The sequence below is a fragment of the Salvia miltiorrhiza genome, chromosome 4 (genome assembly GCF_028751815.1).
Source record: "Salvia miltiorrhiza cultivar Shanhuang (shh) chromosome 4, IMPLAD_Smil_shh, whole genome shotgun sequence".
Lineage (NCBI taxonomy): Eukaryota > Viridiplantae > Streptophyta > Magnoliopsida > Lamiales > Lamiaceae > Salvia > Salvia miltiorrhiza.
In genome coordinates this window covers 10858920-10875582 of record NC_080390.1, presented here as the reverse complement: position 1 = coordinate 10875582, position 16663 = coordinate 10858920, and the positions used below count along the sequence as shown (strand labels likewise).

The 16663-nt window shown below is 39.1% G+C and overlaps 1 protein-coding gene across 1 annotated transcript; it reads left to right on the top strand.

Moving 5' to 3' along the window:
• Positions 1-5585: 5585 nt before the first annotated feature.
• LOC131022689 (uncharacterized) lies at positions 5586-6487 on the top strand. Its single transcript, XM_057952201.1, has 3 exons — positions 5586-5844; positions 5946-6012; positions 6113-6487. The coding sequence occupies exons 1-3, from the start codon at positions 5630-5632 to the stop codon at positions 6191-6193; spliced, it is 363 nt and encodes a 120-aa protein (XP_057808184.1). The 5' UTR covers positions 5586-5629; the 3' UTR covers positions 6194-6487.
• The last annotated feature ends 10176 nt before the right edge of the window (positions 6488-16663 follow it).

Here is a 16663-nt window from a genome sequence, read left to right as displayed (position 1 = left end):
TAACGATTTTCCTGCCAACCCTCCTAGAGCTTCCGGCAATTGCACAATCAACGCCAACTGAAGGAGAAGTTGCGTTTTGCCACTTCCAGATTCTCCGCATATTTCGGTTATACTTCTGATTGGGATTCCACCACCAAATGCACGATCCAAAATAGGACACCCGAGCGAAATCTTCTTTGTGGACATTTGGTTTAAAGATTTTCTTAAATTCATTATTTTCAAAAAATGGACGTAGTATTTAGTTGAAGCATAATTTAATTAAGTGTGACATACACAATTCCCTATTTATATCATTCAACCAGGAGGTCGAAAACAACTCGGAAGAGCATTTAATTCTTCAACTACGCAAATTTTAATTCGGCACCTACCAATTTCTTAATTGAATCAACTGCTCTTTCACAATCTGAATACAAAAAACAATCTTTTCATGCCCATTTATAACTGGAGCACGCCTGTGTAAGGAAATTGAGGTACGGGATGATTTCAACTTTGCTACAAGTTTGTTATTATGTATTTGTGTCCGATGGTTATATTTATATATTTATGGTGAAAAAAAATTATATAAAGTTAATTCAATTTGGCTAACTTTGCTACAAAAAATAAAGGGTGCATAGGTACGGGGGTGCAGATGTGGGGGCGATACGATATAAATACGGGGATACGGATTTTTAAAAATTATAGGCATATAAAGTTCACATTTTGCAAAAATGTGAAAGAAAATAAAACAACTGCATAATATTGGGACACACACAAGTCCTATACATTCTTAAGAAAAAATTATCTATGTATAGTTTTAAAAATTAGGAGTCAGCACATTGCCTCGTCTGTGGTGTTCAGATCCACAGTAACACGACACGTCAATTCGCAAATCAAGCCAGGCTGTCTTTTGAACTAAAAGCTTGTGATATAGTAGCAAACAGTATGTGACATTTAATGAACGTTGGAAAGGCAAATGTGAAAATCAAATTATGAAGTAATTCTTTGAATAATCTTTTAAATTTAAAAACTGATATCCCTCTGTCCACGAAATGAATACCCATTTGTGGACGGAATGAGTTTTAAGAAATGTATTGAGTGTGGTGTGAATAGAATAAGGGTCCCATATTTTTGAGTGTATTAATTAAAAAGTTTTGTGGGGTACACTTGCCAAAAAGGGAAATGGATACTCATTTCGTGGACGGACGAAAAATAAAATATGGGTACTCATTTCGTGGACGGAGGGATTATTTATTAAACAGTATCATTACAGAAAACTTATATTTATATTCAATTTCTTACAAGAAAAAAATTTGAAAAGTTTGTGGATATAATATCACACAAGCAAATCTTGCAAGCCGGTAAATCATGTCAGCGAACTGTGTTGTCTCAATCATAGTACAACTGTAGCTATGCAGTGATGAGCTTGGCCTGTCACTCTCAATAACTAGGTATACTACGCGTACAGAAGAGTACCACCATTAATAAAAATCTTTTATGAATCTCACTTTAAAATATATCGTTTCTTTATGAATGTGTCCCATTTAACTCATTTTTTACTCTCTCCGTCCCATATAGGCTGATTGAGATTTTCACAAAGATTAAGAAAAATTTGAGTGTATATTAATAATAATTTTCTTATTTTATCCTTATTTGAAACTCGTATGAATGTAATAATTATTTGTATATATGCATTTATTATGACAATTATTAAGGTCACAAATCTAAAATATCTTATTTCATTGGTATGTGTATTTTGACAGTTGGGGACATTTAATAAAAAACCGAGGGAGTAGATCTTAAATTTTCATATCGATTAATGTATAATTTCATTATGAAATTATTGTAAAATTAGAAATATCAGTATACTTTTTCAAAGTTGGCAATTTACGTACATTTCCCAATTTTTATGGAGAAATTTATTTTACTAATTAACTTTCAGTTTGTTAGAGAATAAATAGGAGCCATTAAATTTCGTTCATCCGACATTCTATATCTACACTATATTAAAAATACAGTTTTCAATTTCAAATGGATTTCAAATCAATTTGAAATTGATTTGAGTGGCAATTTTGAAAATATATGTATAATATGGTGGTTAAAAATAAACCACATCCCCATTAAGTTAAAATTTTACTGATTTACAAATCAGTTTCAAATTAATTTAAAAATTGAGTGACAATTTTATAGTTATAATATAATTGAAGGTTTATGTTTAAACTATATATTTTTCTTCTTATTTTCATTTTCTTTAACTTCTTATTTGTTGTTACATTTTTTTCCAAAATTGTGAAATTCGATTGATAATAAAATCTTTTATATGCATATTAAATTAAAGATCGCGATAAGAGCTTTAATAAGATACTATATTTTATGAAAATTTTTGATTTAAAATACAAAAATTAAATTTATTTGAATAAATATATTTTTAATTCTTTTTAATTAGTCTTTTATTTTTACTTTATTAACTTAATTTTTTATTTTTGTGATGCATAATATCAAATTTTATAATTGTCAAATAATTTTTTTTTTCCAATATTTTTCCATGGATTGCACGGGATGCAAATGATAGTAGTAAAGAACCAATCGTAAATAATTTATACGATCCAATGAGTTTAATTATGAATCATTTCGTATTTTAGTTTGGATGAGGGCACTAAAATTATCCAATGTCCGATACAATCAAGAAGATACCAAAAAATACTAAGAACAAGAGAAAACAAAACGAATCATTTTATTTTTTAAAACATTCGTGGGAGTATTATATTATGAACTCTAACTAATATTTAGAGTTAATATATAAAACTATCCACTTTCATATTGTAAAGATAAAAATTGTTCACTAAGATAAAAATAATAAAAACTATCCACTTTTTGATTGAAAAGACAAAAATACCCTCCTTTAAATGTATGTACTCTCTCTCTCCACTCTCTTTCTCTCTCTTCTCCCTCACGGCCCTTCCCCCTTCTCTCTCTCTCTCACTCCCTCCCTTCGATCTCAGATCGCCGCCTCGGCCTCGTCGCCTCCGCCATCTCCTGGTTCGTCCCCCGCCGCGAAGCGCCGCTGCCCCCGGCCTCGTCGTCTCTGCCCCGGCCTCGTCGCCTCTACCATCTTCTGCTTCACCCCCGCCGCGAAGTGCTTCGTCTCAAATACTCCACCGCTTCAATCACCGCCGCTCTCTCTTCGTCTCGCCTTCGTTCTGGATCTCAGCGATTTTCCGGCCGATCTCGCGCATGATTTGTTGGCGCCACTTGTTGGCCTCCGCTAGGCCGCGACACTCCGACTCTAGGTAGGGGCGGTCCTCCTTCGGCTTCTTCTTCTCCACCACCATCGCGACGCACAGCGAAGTCGATCTCCTCAAGTTTCAACTAAGTTATGTCCGACGAAGAGAAGCCAGATCCGCCGACCATCCAGATTCAAGCAGATCTCTCTCTCAACAGATCTCTCTCGATTTCTCTCTCAATTTGACAGATCTCTATCTCAATTCGACAGATCTCTCTCGATTTCTCTCTCTCTCGACAGATCTCTCTCTGCATTTCTTTGTAATTTTCTAATTTCTCTTTGTGTTGGTGGAGGTTTTGGAGCTGGTGGAGGTATTGGTGGTGGAGGATGATTAGGAGGTGGAGAAAGAGGAGGAGGTTGTGGTGCCATTCAATTTCTTGACACCGATGAAGATTATGTTTTCGTCGGATAAATTACCTGAGGTTCTGAAATGTGGTGTGAAAAGAGGGAAATTCAAACAAAGAAGAAAAAGATCTCATCGCCTAACTTCATTGAGAACTTAAATTTTATTGTGACATGAAGAATGAAGAAACTAAAATAAATTTGGTTGTTGAATTTTAGAGATCTATAAATTTTGTTCATGAATTCACATTCATATATTTAAATTCACAACTTAATATTTCTGAATTCACAATCAAATCTATGAATTCACAATCAAAATAAATTTTAATTTTAATTGTGAATTTAAACTTTAAAAATTCAAATCACAATTATTTGAATTCACAACCAAAATAAATTTGGATTGTGAATTAAATTCTGGTTGTGAATTCGACTGGTTGTGAATTCACAACCAAAAAATTCTGACTGTGAATTAAATTATGGTTGTGAATTCGACTGGTTGTAAATTCACAACCAAAAAATTCTGATTGTGAATTAAATTTTGGTTGTGAATTCGACTGGTTGTGAATTCACAATCAAAAAATTCTGACTGTGAATTATATTTTGATTGTGAATTCACAATCGTAATAATTCACAACTAGGGTTTAGGTTTAGAGTTTAGGGTTTTAGTTCAGTTCAGTTGTGAATTCAAAACCAAAAAAATCTGGTTGTGAATTCGATTGGTTGTGAATTCACAAACAAAAAATTCTGGTTGTGAATTCGATTGGTTGTGAATTGCGGAATTTTTTAAAGGGGTGATGTAAAGTGGACATTTTTTTAATTTTTAATGTGAAGGGTATTTTGGTAACAGTGGACATTTTTTAAGTTTTTTATTTTAGTGGACATTTTTTATCTTTACAATATGAAAGTGGCCATTTTAAAAATTCACTCTAATATTTATCAGTACAAATTATAATTATGAAAAATTATGTACCCTAACTTTGAATTAATTAATCCATATAATCTATTATTAAAACAAATAAATAAATAAAATTAATTATAACTACTTGTTAATTATCTTTGTATTATATTATAGCATAATAAATTAAATTATGGGACGGAGGAACAAATTATATTACGAACTCTAACTAATATTTCCAAATAAGAAATAGCAACCAAGGCATGAAAGGTTGCCACACAAAAGATGGCTCAACGGGGTACATTATGAAATAACAACCAGAAAAGTTAAATTTCTCCAAAGCGCAACCTGAATTCCCTTTCTAAGTGGGGATTGTGGATATTGTGTTTTATGACTACAAACTTTGGAACTGAAGATTTATTGCCCACTATATATTTTGTAAAAAGCTTGTGTGATCGGACTAGTGGGAAATAAAGATGATAAATGAACGGCAATAGATTCCATGACGAAACTAGATGACAAAAGTATAAAATTGATTCCAACTGCAAATTCACGTGAAAGTTGGCATGGAAAATGTTTCTCCATAATATTATGTGGGCTACCCATTTAATTAAAGGGTTAATAGCCAGAAAATACACGAACTTTCATCGGAATTGCATATTGCACACGACCTTCAAAAATAGCCAGAAAATACACCACCTTTTATTTTAGTCGCAAATTGCATCACGATTGGGTACTTCAAAGGTGCAATTTGCGACTAAAATAAAAGGTGGTGTATTTTCTGGCTATTTTTGAAGGTCATGTGCAATATGCAATTCCGATGAAAGTTCGTGTATTTTCTGGCTATTAACCCTTAATTAAAAAACATAATGGTAAAGGTTAATTATGTAAAGTTAGTGCGTAGACAAAGCTTGTAATCACCAATATGCAAGATATAAAATTATTGGGGAGAGAAGGACGCCATTCAATGTAACCACTGGCGGCTCAACTACTTTATATGCATGATAAATAAAAGCTTTCGCAGTTGTCAAACATAAGAGCTCCATTTCCCTTCCCACACTAACAAATTATATACGGCGGCATAACACTTTCACCGCTTCGAAGATTATGATGATTGGTCCTTCTACTACTACATGAAAACGCAGAATTTTAGTGGTGGATACGAGTTTGCCCTAGCTAATGAACTAGGGCGCGCCAACCTCAAAGAAAGCAAGGATCCGCGAGACGAAGGGAGTTCGGAGCCGCAGCCGCAGCCGCATCTAGAGCGACGAAAACACATTGTGGACGTAAACATAAAGTGTTACTTTTGTTCACGTCCAACACAAACCGGCGGCGAACATCAAATAAGGTAACTTCATTCCATTCTCAATCTTTGAAGAATATAGTGCGACATTGTAAGTGTGAAAACGTATGCGACCCATAATAGAGATTTACCCATTTATATTGCAGTAATTTCCCTTGTGGATTAGTCTTTGGTTATTCATGCATGGAAGATAAACTGCCAAATGAGAACAAGGTAGGCCCACTTATATATTATAAGAACAAAACTCCAGTCCGATGTAAAAATTTACAATTTTATATTTTCCTTTTGGTGCATGTTACGAATTATAATGTAGACTTGTCCTATGTGTGGCGAGAAGCACGCCGAGTTCGATGTCACAAAACTCGACATTATCCCAGACCAAATGATGAAATAGGTGAATTTAAAGGAAATTGTTCATAGCACAAGCACACACGCACGTGTCAGATATATTTCTCATATCAATTGTTGTATCGAACTTATATTTATCAGGCAGATGGAGTTATGAGAGGTCATATTAAGCAAAGTTTTGGAGGAGCACTCACCAATGGCGAAGGAAGTTCTCTCCTCTTATCAAACAGGACATTGCTACTACTTTTTCCTTAAGTATTGTACGAAGTACAGAATTATGATGTTTATTTGCATGATTTGCTTCATTTAAAATGCAGTCATAAGCGTTGACCTAATTGACTACAAAAACAATAGTACCCGAGTCCTTTAACTAACTCATGTACAATGAATAACCAATGAGCAAAAACTCAACTTAACAATATAACACATTTATCCATAATATTATATCACAATATGCGACCTTCAGTTTGACATTAAGAATGCCATAGTTTAATCAGGCCAAACAAAAACTGCTATTACAACTAAGGTGGTTAACCTTCAAAATACATTGCCCACTATTTCTTTCTGCTGCCAATACAGTAGAGCTACAAAAGACAATCTACAACCCTTGGGCACCAAAACAACACTTAATCAACCACATTACACTTCAAATCCTGTGAAAGTTCAAAAAGCTTGGCGCAGTAACGGCGTCTAGATTTGCCGCAACATCTTGGATTGATTTCAACCACGGGCACATTATAAGCACAACACTCCATAAATTTTATCGCCATTATTCCACAGTCACTTTGGTTCACCTGCTTCGGTGCCCGCGAGTAGTTCACTACATCCCAATAATCTTTCAGTGGAGAGCGCGGACGAGTAGAAGACTCCCATAAACCATCCATGCTGCATAAAATGGGAAGGTTTCGACGGACATATGCAAAATGTGCTAAAATATTTTCCCAATTTTGGTTCAGTGAATTGTACACAGTTATGCATTGTTTTTCCAGAGACACCTCGTAGAATACCCAATGGTTGTTGTGGATGTTTGCAACGCCGAATAGGTGATCAGCTTGACACCACTTCAAACCACCACTAATCGGACGATGGCCAAGGACGAAAGGCATCAAAACAGGTTTAATTTCGTCCAAATTTGGCCTAGTTAATGCTTGCTACAAAATAAACAATCCAACCATCACTTAGACTCTGCAAAATTATACATGAATATATACCACAAACTAATTTGTCGATTGAAAAGCTCACCCAACAACAGATTTCCAAGCAACTCCATCGACGCACGTTTTTCAACCCCCATTGCTTGTCGTATTTTATGAGAAGCAAATGAATGAGGGCATCTATGTGCTAAAATACCATAAAATAGCAGAAATTCATAAGAAATATAGGTGTAGCCAGGAAAGTAGGGAAATCGAATATCTAATTAAAAAAAATTCCAATGTTACCGTGTTGTCAAGCCATCCGTCGGCTGTCCACAAAGTGTTGAACCAAGCCAAGTCGGGATATTTGTAAATCTCTGTAGGCAACATCACATCATTTTCTCTACACAGAATGCCACACGTCCAAAATAAGAATAGAGTTAACAAGAGTTTTATGTAAAAAATCGAAACATAATATGACCACAATTATCAAAAATTAAACAAAAGATATACCTAGAAGAATTATTAGGATCAAACTTCCATGCGATGAAAGGGTTCAACTCAGCATCAAACATATTGTTTTCGTTAGGATCATATATGCTCAATCCAACAACATCTTTAGAACAACCCGCATAGGATCCTCATTATCACAAAATATATTCGATGACAACGGCCTATCAAATAATTCACCATTCGGTAATGCAGCCAAATCGTCTGTATATTCTGACTCCCCATTTTATGAAGACATATGCATCCCATTCCGCTTGTGTACTTCATCATCAAATCAGCGAAGTGTTTGAACTTCAATTCTATGCTCTCTTCGAAGCACTTAATGTCACTCTTCAAACTAAAAACCAACGTTGCAATGTCCTGCAACAGTCACAAATGCATGTCACAACAACAATCCCTAACCATATAGCGAAAACATTTCAAAAAAAAGGAAGAACTCACATTCAATTTTCGATCCCCGGCGACGGTGCAAGCTTCTGGAGTAACAAAATTGTCATTCGAATAGGTATTGCTCTCAGGAGTAAAATCACTAACATAATTTACACCTTTACGCTTCCTAGTCCACTTCGCCACGTACCCCTTCTTTTCATTTGGTTCAATTATACAACAATCGCCAACGACAATGGACTTGCCGCACGTACTCCTAATGGGTGTACTACCCATACGTGTATTTTTTCTTTTCGCAGTTGCCTTCTTTGAATTTGATTGATGAGCTTCGCCGCTACCAAAATCTAGTTTCCTTCCAACATTTTTTCTGATGCTATTAAACGAACTATGGGACCCCACATGCATTGAAGGGGTGATGCCGAGGTCTGCCAGATTTTTTTTTTCTCTAGTAGATAAGGTCATGCGGACCTACACAAGCATGCCCAAAAATGATAATATTCGAATATACATCTTGAAATCATGGTAAAAAATATGAACACATAATAATAGGCAAAATATAGAAACAATCTAAATGTTCTTACAGGCTTGCACCCATGCTCCGACAAAAAGAACTTATGTAGACAATAATTTTTCGATGTTAAGCTTCGCGTGACAATCCATTTCAAAATTCTGGGAAAAGACCTCATACATTCCACATTCAAAGTGGCACAAAATGTTCCAAGAGCCGGAATTACTTCATAGGCCCAGCACTGTAACACGTAAACAAAACCATAAACTAAAAGTGGGTTCGTCTGCTTATCTTTATCAAACGATGCCAATTCGAGCTTCAATCGATGGGTTGAGATCACAAGACACTGATACGCAACATAACCCCAAGGAAAATCATTGAACAATTCTAGATCCTCCATCAAATGCAAATATCCCAAATCAATTTTCCCGGTATCCTGGTCATTAAACACCAACATTCCATAAATTAGGACTAAATATGCAAGCTTCAAACTCATCATAGAATTGCCTCCACTTATGTCACACTCCGTGCGAAATGTTTTTTCAATATCAGATAATAACAAATTGTTACGTGAAGGAAACGCCATATCATGGAAACTTGAATGTTTCGGAAGTGAAGTTTCACCACAAAACTTCAAGCCTGTCATTACACAAAAATCGGCAGCTCCGAATTCAACTAATTGATCGCCAAAGTTGAACATTAGCGAATTTTTCCCAAGACTACTAGAATGCAACCTCCTGCACAACAATTTAAGTAATTCGCCTTGAAATTAAATATCACCGATGTCCACTAGATGGCCCAAGCACGACTCACGCAAAATACACATGTTCGACTCCGATAGCAGTTGACGTATCTCTCCAATATACCACAATTGGCATCTTGGTGTCAATGTAACAACTATAATAAACAAAAACAACAAAAATAAGGCACAATAAATCATTACGTTTTTCAACTATATTTACGTTAAAAATAAATAAAGATCAAAGCTTAAATATTTACAGAACCTACCCCCAATATTACAAAATTTTCGATTCTCTTAAAAAAAAATACAAATTAGCTTAAACCGAAAAAAAGAGGCTGCAAATATTTCAAAACCCAGCGCACAATATTACTAAAGCTTTGAATGTTGAATACCAAAAAAACTACAATCATTTATTTATTTCAATTCAACAGAACTTAAGAAAAAATTATTACACAACTACTACGCAGTAAATGCTTCTTTCCATTAAAACCACCGTTCCACATAAAACTGATTCCACGTACACAGAGCACACTTAGAAAACATTTTATGCCACTAAAAAATTACCAGCATCTACGTCGCTTTTCATATTCATGACGACCAAGACGTGCTCCCAGCAGTCAGCCTTCCGATTTTTCCAATATTGAGATTTCTAACTTTGAAATGATTCAACTTATGGTAACCATCAAGGGTTTTGGAAAAGATTAGAAAATGACGGGGAATAAGAAAACCAAAACAATCGGACGGTGTGGAACGCTTAATCTCGGTGATCGAGTTAATAGAGGGTCGAAACGTGTCCTGTTAAAAATTATAAAATGAAACTACGGCCTACAAACAATCCTAGGCACAGGTGGCAAGGCCAGCATGGCAGGGGGTACTATTTACAAGGAACCAGACCGGTCGAACTTAAAAGGAAACCCGAGAGAACTTTGCATTTTTTCACATGCTACGTGTCGTAATCCTATGCCCCATGCGTAGTGCGTAGTGCGCAGGTAAGACACTTCCAGAGAAGGGATGGGAGCTGCTGTTGCATCTGCCCTTGTACAGGACGTCCATTTCCCCATTTTCTTCTCTCTCTGCCCTTTTTTTTCTCATTTTTGTTGCTGCGTGTACAAGCTAGATAGTAGGAATAAAGTTGTAATGTAGCTAGGAACAAATCCTTCTGTCTTGTATTTTAAATCTAAAATATAGTTTCGAGTTTTGCTAATATCACGTGTTTGTAGTCGAATACTAGTTACTCTAATAAATCTCGTATTTCGATATCTAATTTCTTGCCTACAAATTCTAGATTTAATTCGCTTCACATGTCGTCTAATATCTAAATTAAATCTGCAGATTTAATTAGATTAACAAGGCGGAATAAATCCACGACTCAAGTAACAATAATAGATAGAAATAAGGCCTGTTGAACAATGAGAGCTCCGAGAAACCAGCGATTCCCGCCCCTAACCCTAATCTAGTCGCCGCCCTACTTCTGTTGCTTCCGCCGGCGCTCTGCCTCCGTTCCTGATGGACAGGGGCGGTCTCCTTTTGCCGGTCATCTCCAACAACTTCTCGCGTTCCCCTAAGGCGACCGAGGGAAACCCTAACCCTAGTGTTTCTCCGATAGCGCATCACGCTGATGCTGTGAAAACAACTGCCGCTCCGGTCTCTGATGATACAACCAGGACGACGATGGTTCCGCCTATCTCCTATGCTACGGTGACGGGGATGCAACGTCAGAGGAAGCCGGATTTGCCAGCACATAACTTCAAGGCTCTTCGCCCATGCAGTCGTGACGAGATTGGCGTTCTTAAGGTTCCAAAAGAACTACAACTCCTCCAAGCGTCGAAGTTTCAGTTTGCTTTAATCGGGCGATTCATGATGAATAAATGATCACAACCAAGGACGGCCAAGGAATTAAAGGACGAACTTCAGTCGGTGTGGAAATTGTCTTCGACGTGGCGTCTCATGCCAATGGGAAAAGGGTATTTCACGTTGAAATTCAACAATAAAGAAGATAAAGCGACTGCCAAGTCGCATATTGTTTGGGAACTTTCCTCGGGAATTCTTCGTCTCCGCGAATGGGTGAGATTCTTCAATCCCTACAAGGAATCCTCCTCATTGGCACAAGTGTGGGTTCGGATCTATTATCTGCCAGTGGAGTTTTGGCACCCGGAGGTTCTTTCAGGCATTGGCAGATGGCTAGGGCAACCTCTCAAGATTGATGGCAATTCGGTGGATGATGATGTTGCGCACTATGCGAGAATGCTGGTCGAAGTTGACCTTGCGAATATGCTACCGGAGTACATGACCATTGATGGAGGCGACTATGAGTTCGACATTGAATTTAGCTATGAGTACATACCTCCCTACTGCACGAAATGTAAAATGACAGGTCATGTGGTTGAGAAGTGCCGCCGGGGTAAATCAAAAGGCAAAGAAGTTGCTGAACCTGTGAAACAAAGAGAGCCATACTGGCAGGAAATTGCTAAAGCAAAGGAGCAGCGCAGTGGGGTAGTTCAAGCTGCGAAGCAACGGCCTGTTGTTGAGGATCAATCCGGTCATGAGACCCTAACTACCTCGGCTGCTATATCGAACCGCTTTGCTGTCTTAGAAGATGGAAAAGTTTCAGATAAAGCTATGCATGTTGAGGAGATGGAACTGGATTCTTTGGTGGGAGAGGCTGGGGGCAACAAAACTGACATAAGCCAAAATAGCCCGAGAACAAGAAGATACACGACCTCAGGGGGACATGAAATACGAGATATTGGCCAGGGACACTTTGAGCGCGACGAAGTGGAATTTGTACAGAGATCTACTACATCTGAGCAGAACAAGCAGCCAGAACAGCAGAAAGTACAGAATGGAATGGCAGGGAGAGCTAAGCTTGATGGTCAGTTCTTCGATCAAAATAAGGAAATCTTGGATTGGGTTCATATTCCAGAGCGGGATTGCACCGAGGAGAGCGGAGACTTAATTGAACACAGCAGAGCTGGAGACAACACGAGCTCAAAAGATCAAAGTTCAGAGAGTGACAGAGATAAGCAGTTGGAGCAGATTGTTGCTGATCAGAGATCGGGTCGGAAGGATCAGAACATAGAGCAAAGACCTGAGCCTAGCAGCGACAAGATTTTGAGCAGCGAAGTGAAGTTGCTGAGCAGAACACAGCCTGGCCCTAGAGAGGAGGAGGGTCGGCAGATTATCAATGAGCAGAGCAACAGAGATCAAGGCTCGGACAAAAGTTTGGCAGCTCCTGGTAGTGCAAAGGAAATTAAGGTGTCGATTTCCTGCCCCAGAAAAAGGGGTCGCCCTCCGAATCAAGCGTGAACCCATAACAAGGCGCTGATGCAGCAAGATGAAAGTATCAAGAATCGGTTGCGTAAAGCGGTGGATGCTGGGAAGAAGCCTAGAGACTACATTATTGAGCATAAACAAACAGAGGCCTTCAAAACCATGGACAACATTTCAAAGCAAATGTGGGCTGACGAAATGGAGCGGGACACTGTAGTAACCCGCTCTTTTATCAGTATTTTAACTACAATGTTGTGTGTTATTTACCTATCTGCCAGTAATTGAAGTTTTATGTTTTCTATTATGTTGCTGAATTTATGAATCTTGGTGACAAAGTTACTTAGCTAACAGTATGCTTTATTTATTTTCGCGTGTTTAAGACCGCGATGAGAATCTTTGAGTGATGAATGATTATTAATCCGAGTTATAACCAACTTAGCTAAGTTGTGTTATTTATCAAGATGGAGTTTATCTTCGCATGATTTACCAAGTCGTGAATTAATTCCTACTTTGAGGATAATTAAATCTACGGATTTAATTTAAGTATTAGAATAACGAACGCATTAAATCTACGGATTTAATTTAGCTTTATCGTTTAGCAAAAAAACGAAACCCGTTTATCTATTTCAGAGAAACCAACACTGAAAGGTTTTTATTTAGATCGTTCACTTAAGCCACATTACACCACTCTACACCTCTCTACCTCTCTACTTCGGCTACACCTAGGATTAGAAAGGAAAGAAGGAGGATGAGGTGGGCAACGGCCACGGCAGCAGCCCCCATTGGGCGAGCAGCCGAAGGGCCGCACGCCACCTCCACGCCAGAGCAGCAGCAGCCACGGCAGCAGCCTTGGGCTGGGCAGCCGAGAGGCCTCAACTCCCACACGCCAGCGCTGCCCAACCACAGCCGAGTAGACTAGGCTGTCCTTGCAGCCCTAAACAGCAGCAGCGCCCCCTCAACTTCCACGCCAGCGCTGCCCAATTAGCCAAGACCATGCCAGCTGCAGCTCCTCCCATTGGGCAGCAGCCGAAGAGCCACACTCCACCTCCTGCACAGCACGGCAGCTACAGAAGCAGCAGAGCAGCAGCAGCTCCTCCCATTGGGCGAGCATCTGAAATGCCCCCCCTGCTCCACGCATGGCAGGGCTAACAGCCAAAGCCCTCCCCCTAGGCACTCAAGTACATTCAGCCGAGCTCCCCTATTTAAACTCCCCTTCAACCCCTTTGTGCCACCCTTTCTCTTCCTTCGGCACTCTGAAAATCCAGCAGCAACAGCAAGAGCTCCATTCCTCTCTTGACGCCTTCCACGGAGGAGATTAGACCGAAGCCCTTGCTGCACATTCAAGGTAAGACAAGGCCTTATTTCCTCCCTTCGCCGTGTTCCCTTCCATCTGTTTCAGCCTAAGAACAATAACTCTCTTTTCAGTTTGAACCTCGACGATCGAAGAAGCGAGGATCCATCGTGCTTGTCCGACCAAAGCGCGCAACAACAAGGTAACTCTCGACCTCTAATACTACTCTTTTCAGCATGAAAAACACGAACATTAGAAGCATGATTAGGTCACCTTTCCGGTAGAACCACGGTTTGAAATCTTGATTAAAACGACGAGAACCTTAGGCTTTAAACATAGATGAACTTGAACAAGCACAGCATGCTCACATAGGAATAGATTAGGGCCGACGTACGAGTGAGAATCGAGGCAAGAAAGGACGAAGAACCCTGGTTTTGGAAACTGGAAACCCTCGTCGTTCTGCCTAGAAAATGCTAGAGCAGAGCTGGAAACACCAGAGCAGAACTGGAAATGCCAGAGCAGAACTGGAAATGCCAGAGCAGAGCTGGAAACACCAGAGCAGAACTGGAAATGCCAGAGCAGAACTGGAAATGCCAGAGCAGAGCTAGAAAATGCCAGAGCAGAGCTGGAAATGCCAGAGCAGAGCTAGAAAATGCCAGAGCAGAGCTGGAAGTTCCAGAGCAGAGCTGGAAATTCCAGAGCAGAGCTGGAAACACCAGAACAGAGTTGGAAGCTCCAGACCAGAGCTGGAAACCACCAGAGCAGAGCTGACTTTCGAAGGCCAAAGCTGACTTTCCCGAGCAAATCGCCAGAGCTGACTTTCGGAGGCCAGAGCTGACTTTCCAGAGCCAACACGCCAGAGCTGACTTTAGAAGCCAGAGCTGACGTTCCAGAGCTAAGTCACCAGAGCTGACTTTCGGAGGCCAGAGCTGACTTTCCAGAGCCAACACGCCAGAGCTGACTTTAGAAGCCAGAGCTGACGTTCCAGAGCTAAGTCACCAGAGCTGACTTTCGGAGGCCAGAGCCGACTTTCCAGAGCTAAAATCGCCAGAGCTGACCAAAAGGGCAAAGCTGACTTTCCAGAGCTAAATTCGCCAGAGCTAACCAAACAGCCAGAGCTGACTTTCCAGAGCAAAATTCGCCAGAGCTGACCAAACAGCCAGAGCTGACTTTCCAGAGCAAAAATCGCCAGAGCTGACCAAACAGCCAGAGCTGACTTTCCAGAGCAGAGAACAATGAGGCAGAGCAGACGTGAGATAGAGAGAGAAAGAACTTAGGGTGTTTGAGTTTCATTTCTTTTCCTTTACTCACGAAGGGAGATTATTATTAAATTAGCGAATTAGAACACCCTTAAGAGAGCAAATCAATATAGTAATTACTAGATCTCACGAGACGAAACCTAGTTGGTTTAATTGCTTTAATAGCAAGGACTAAGATTTCCCTTAGTATCACCTTAGTCTAATAAAAAGAATATGAGCCATGCATAATTACATTACGCATCCTCATATATGTTAGATTTTCCACGGTCTAAGACCTTGCGTTATTCTTTTAATTAAGGTTGAACGCAAAGAGTTTAAAGCTTAGACGTGAGTCACCACTACCAGGTGAGGCTTTCTTACAAAAACTAAAACCATATTATAGAATTGTTACAATTTTTATGCTTAAGATTTTTGAATGATATTGTCAATACCTAAATGCTTTATGTTTTGTTGTTAATTACCTATCTGATGCTAATCGAATTCGGATTCTGGTTGGGACCGCAAATCCCTTCGGAATTAGTGTACACCCTTGTGATCGTGAGTCATCTAGCGGGTTGGCCGATCACAGTGTCCGTAGAGGGAGGCCTACCTCTCGGCACGAGTTACTGATATGGTGATTAATGATGTTAAAATGCTTGCCCGGGTTATTTATGAAAGAAATGACATTTTGGTAAATACGAGTCTTTAAAGGAAAACCCTCGTATCTTACTACTGTTAAAAAGGCTTGACAATAAAAATAAAATGTATGTATGTATGTATATTTTTCGGCATGTGTCCACTAAGTACCTTCGTACTTAGCCCTGCATGTATTTCTAAATGTGCAGGTTGAGCGATGATCGGGAATGTGGTGTGCAAGCGGAGCTTTTGTCGAGCTAGGACGAGTACATCAGAGCAGGGTATATGTCTTCATACATATGCCCGAGTTGTAGTTATTCCGCTGCATACACTGATTTGCTAGTTATCATGATATTCGTCAAATAATAATGTACTATTCAACAATGTCCTCAAATACCCGTTTGGGTAATGTTATGTTTCCCCTTTGACCTCCATCAATATCTGTTGTTCTTAAATCGTTGTCTTATATAATGTTGAGTCATCAAAAGGTTAGATATGCCCCTTTCTAATCCCGCTCCAAAATCCCCTCCCCTTCGTCGCGATTTCCCCGAACCCGCTATCCTTAGCGGGCGCGGCCGCGACAGAGTGGTATCAGAGCCAGGTTCTTCTGCTCTGATCACTAGTCATTCTTTCTAAGTCGAGTCTAGATTAAGTAAGTCAACATGCTCATGAACTAGTCGACAAAAGCTTGGCACTACATCTCGACACGCTCAACCGACGTTTGTTTATGGTAAGTACTTTCAAGTTTTAGTTGATTTCTTGAAATGCGTGAAACATGAATAAATATGATTGTTGTTTGAA

What these genes read in the sequence shown, in the direction of transcription:
- LOC131022689 (XM_057952201.1), top strand. Translation starts at nt 5,630, where the DNA reads ATGAAAACGCAGAATTTTAGTGGTGGATACGAGTTTGCCCTAGCTAAT. An exon ending in GGCGGCGAACATCAAATAAG is followed by an intron (nt 5,845 to 5,945) that starts GTAACTTCATTC and finishes TTTATATTGCAG; the next exon opens with TAATTTCCCTTGTGGATTAG. An exon ending in AACTGCCAAATGAGAACAAG is followed by an intron (nt 6,013 to 6,112) that starts GTAGGCCCACTT and finishes ATTATAATGTAG; the next exon opens with ACTTGTCCTATGTGTGGCGA.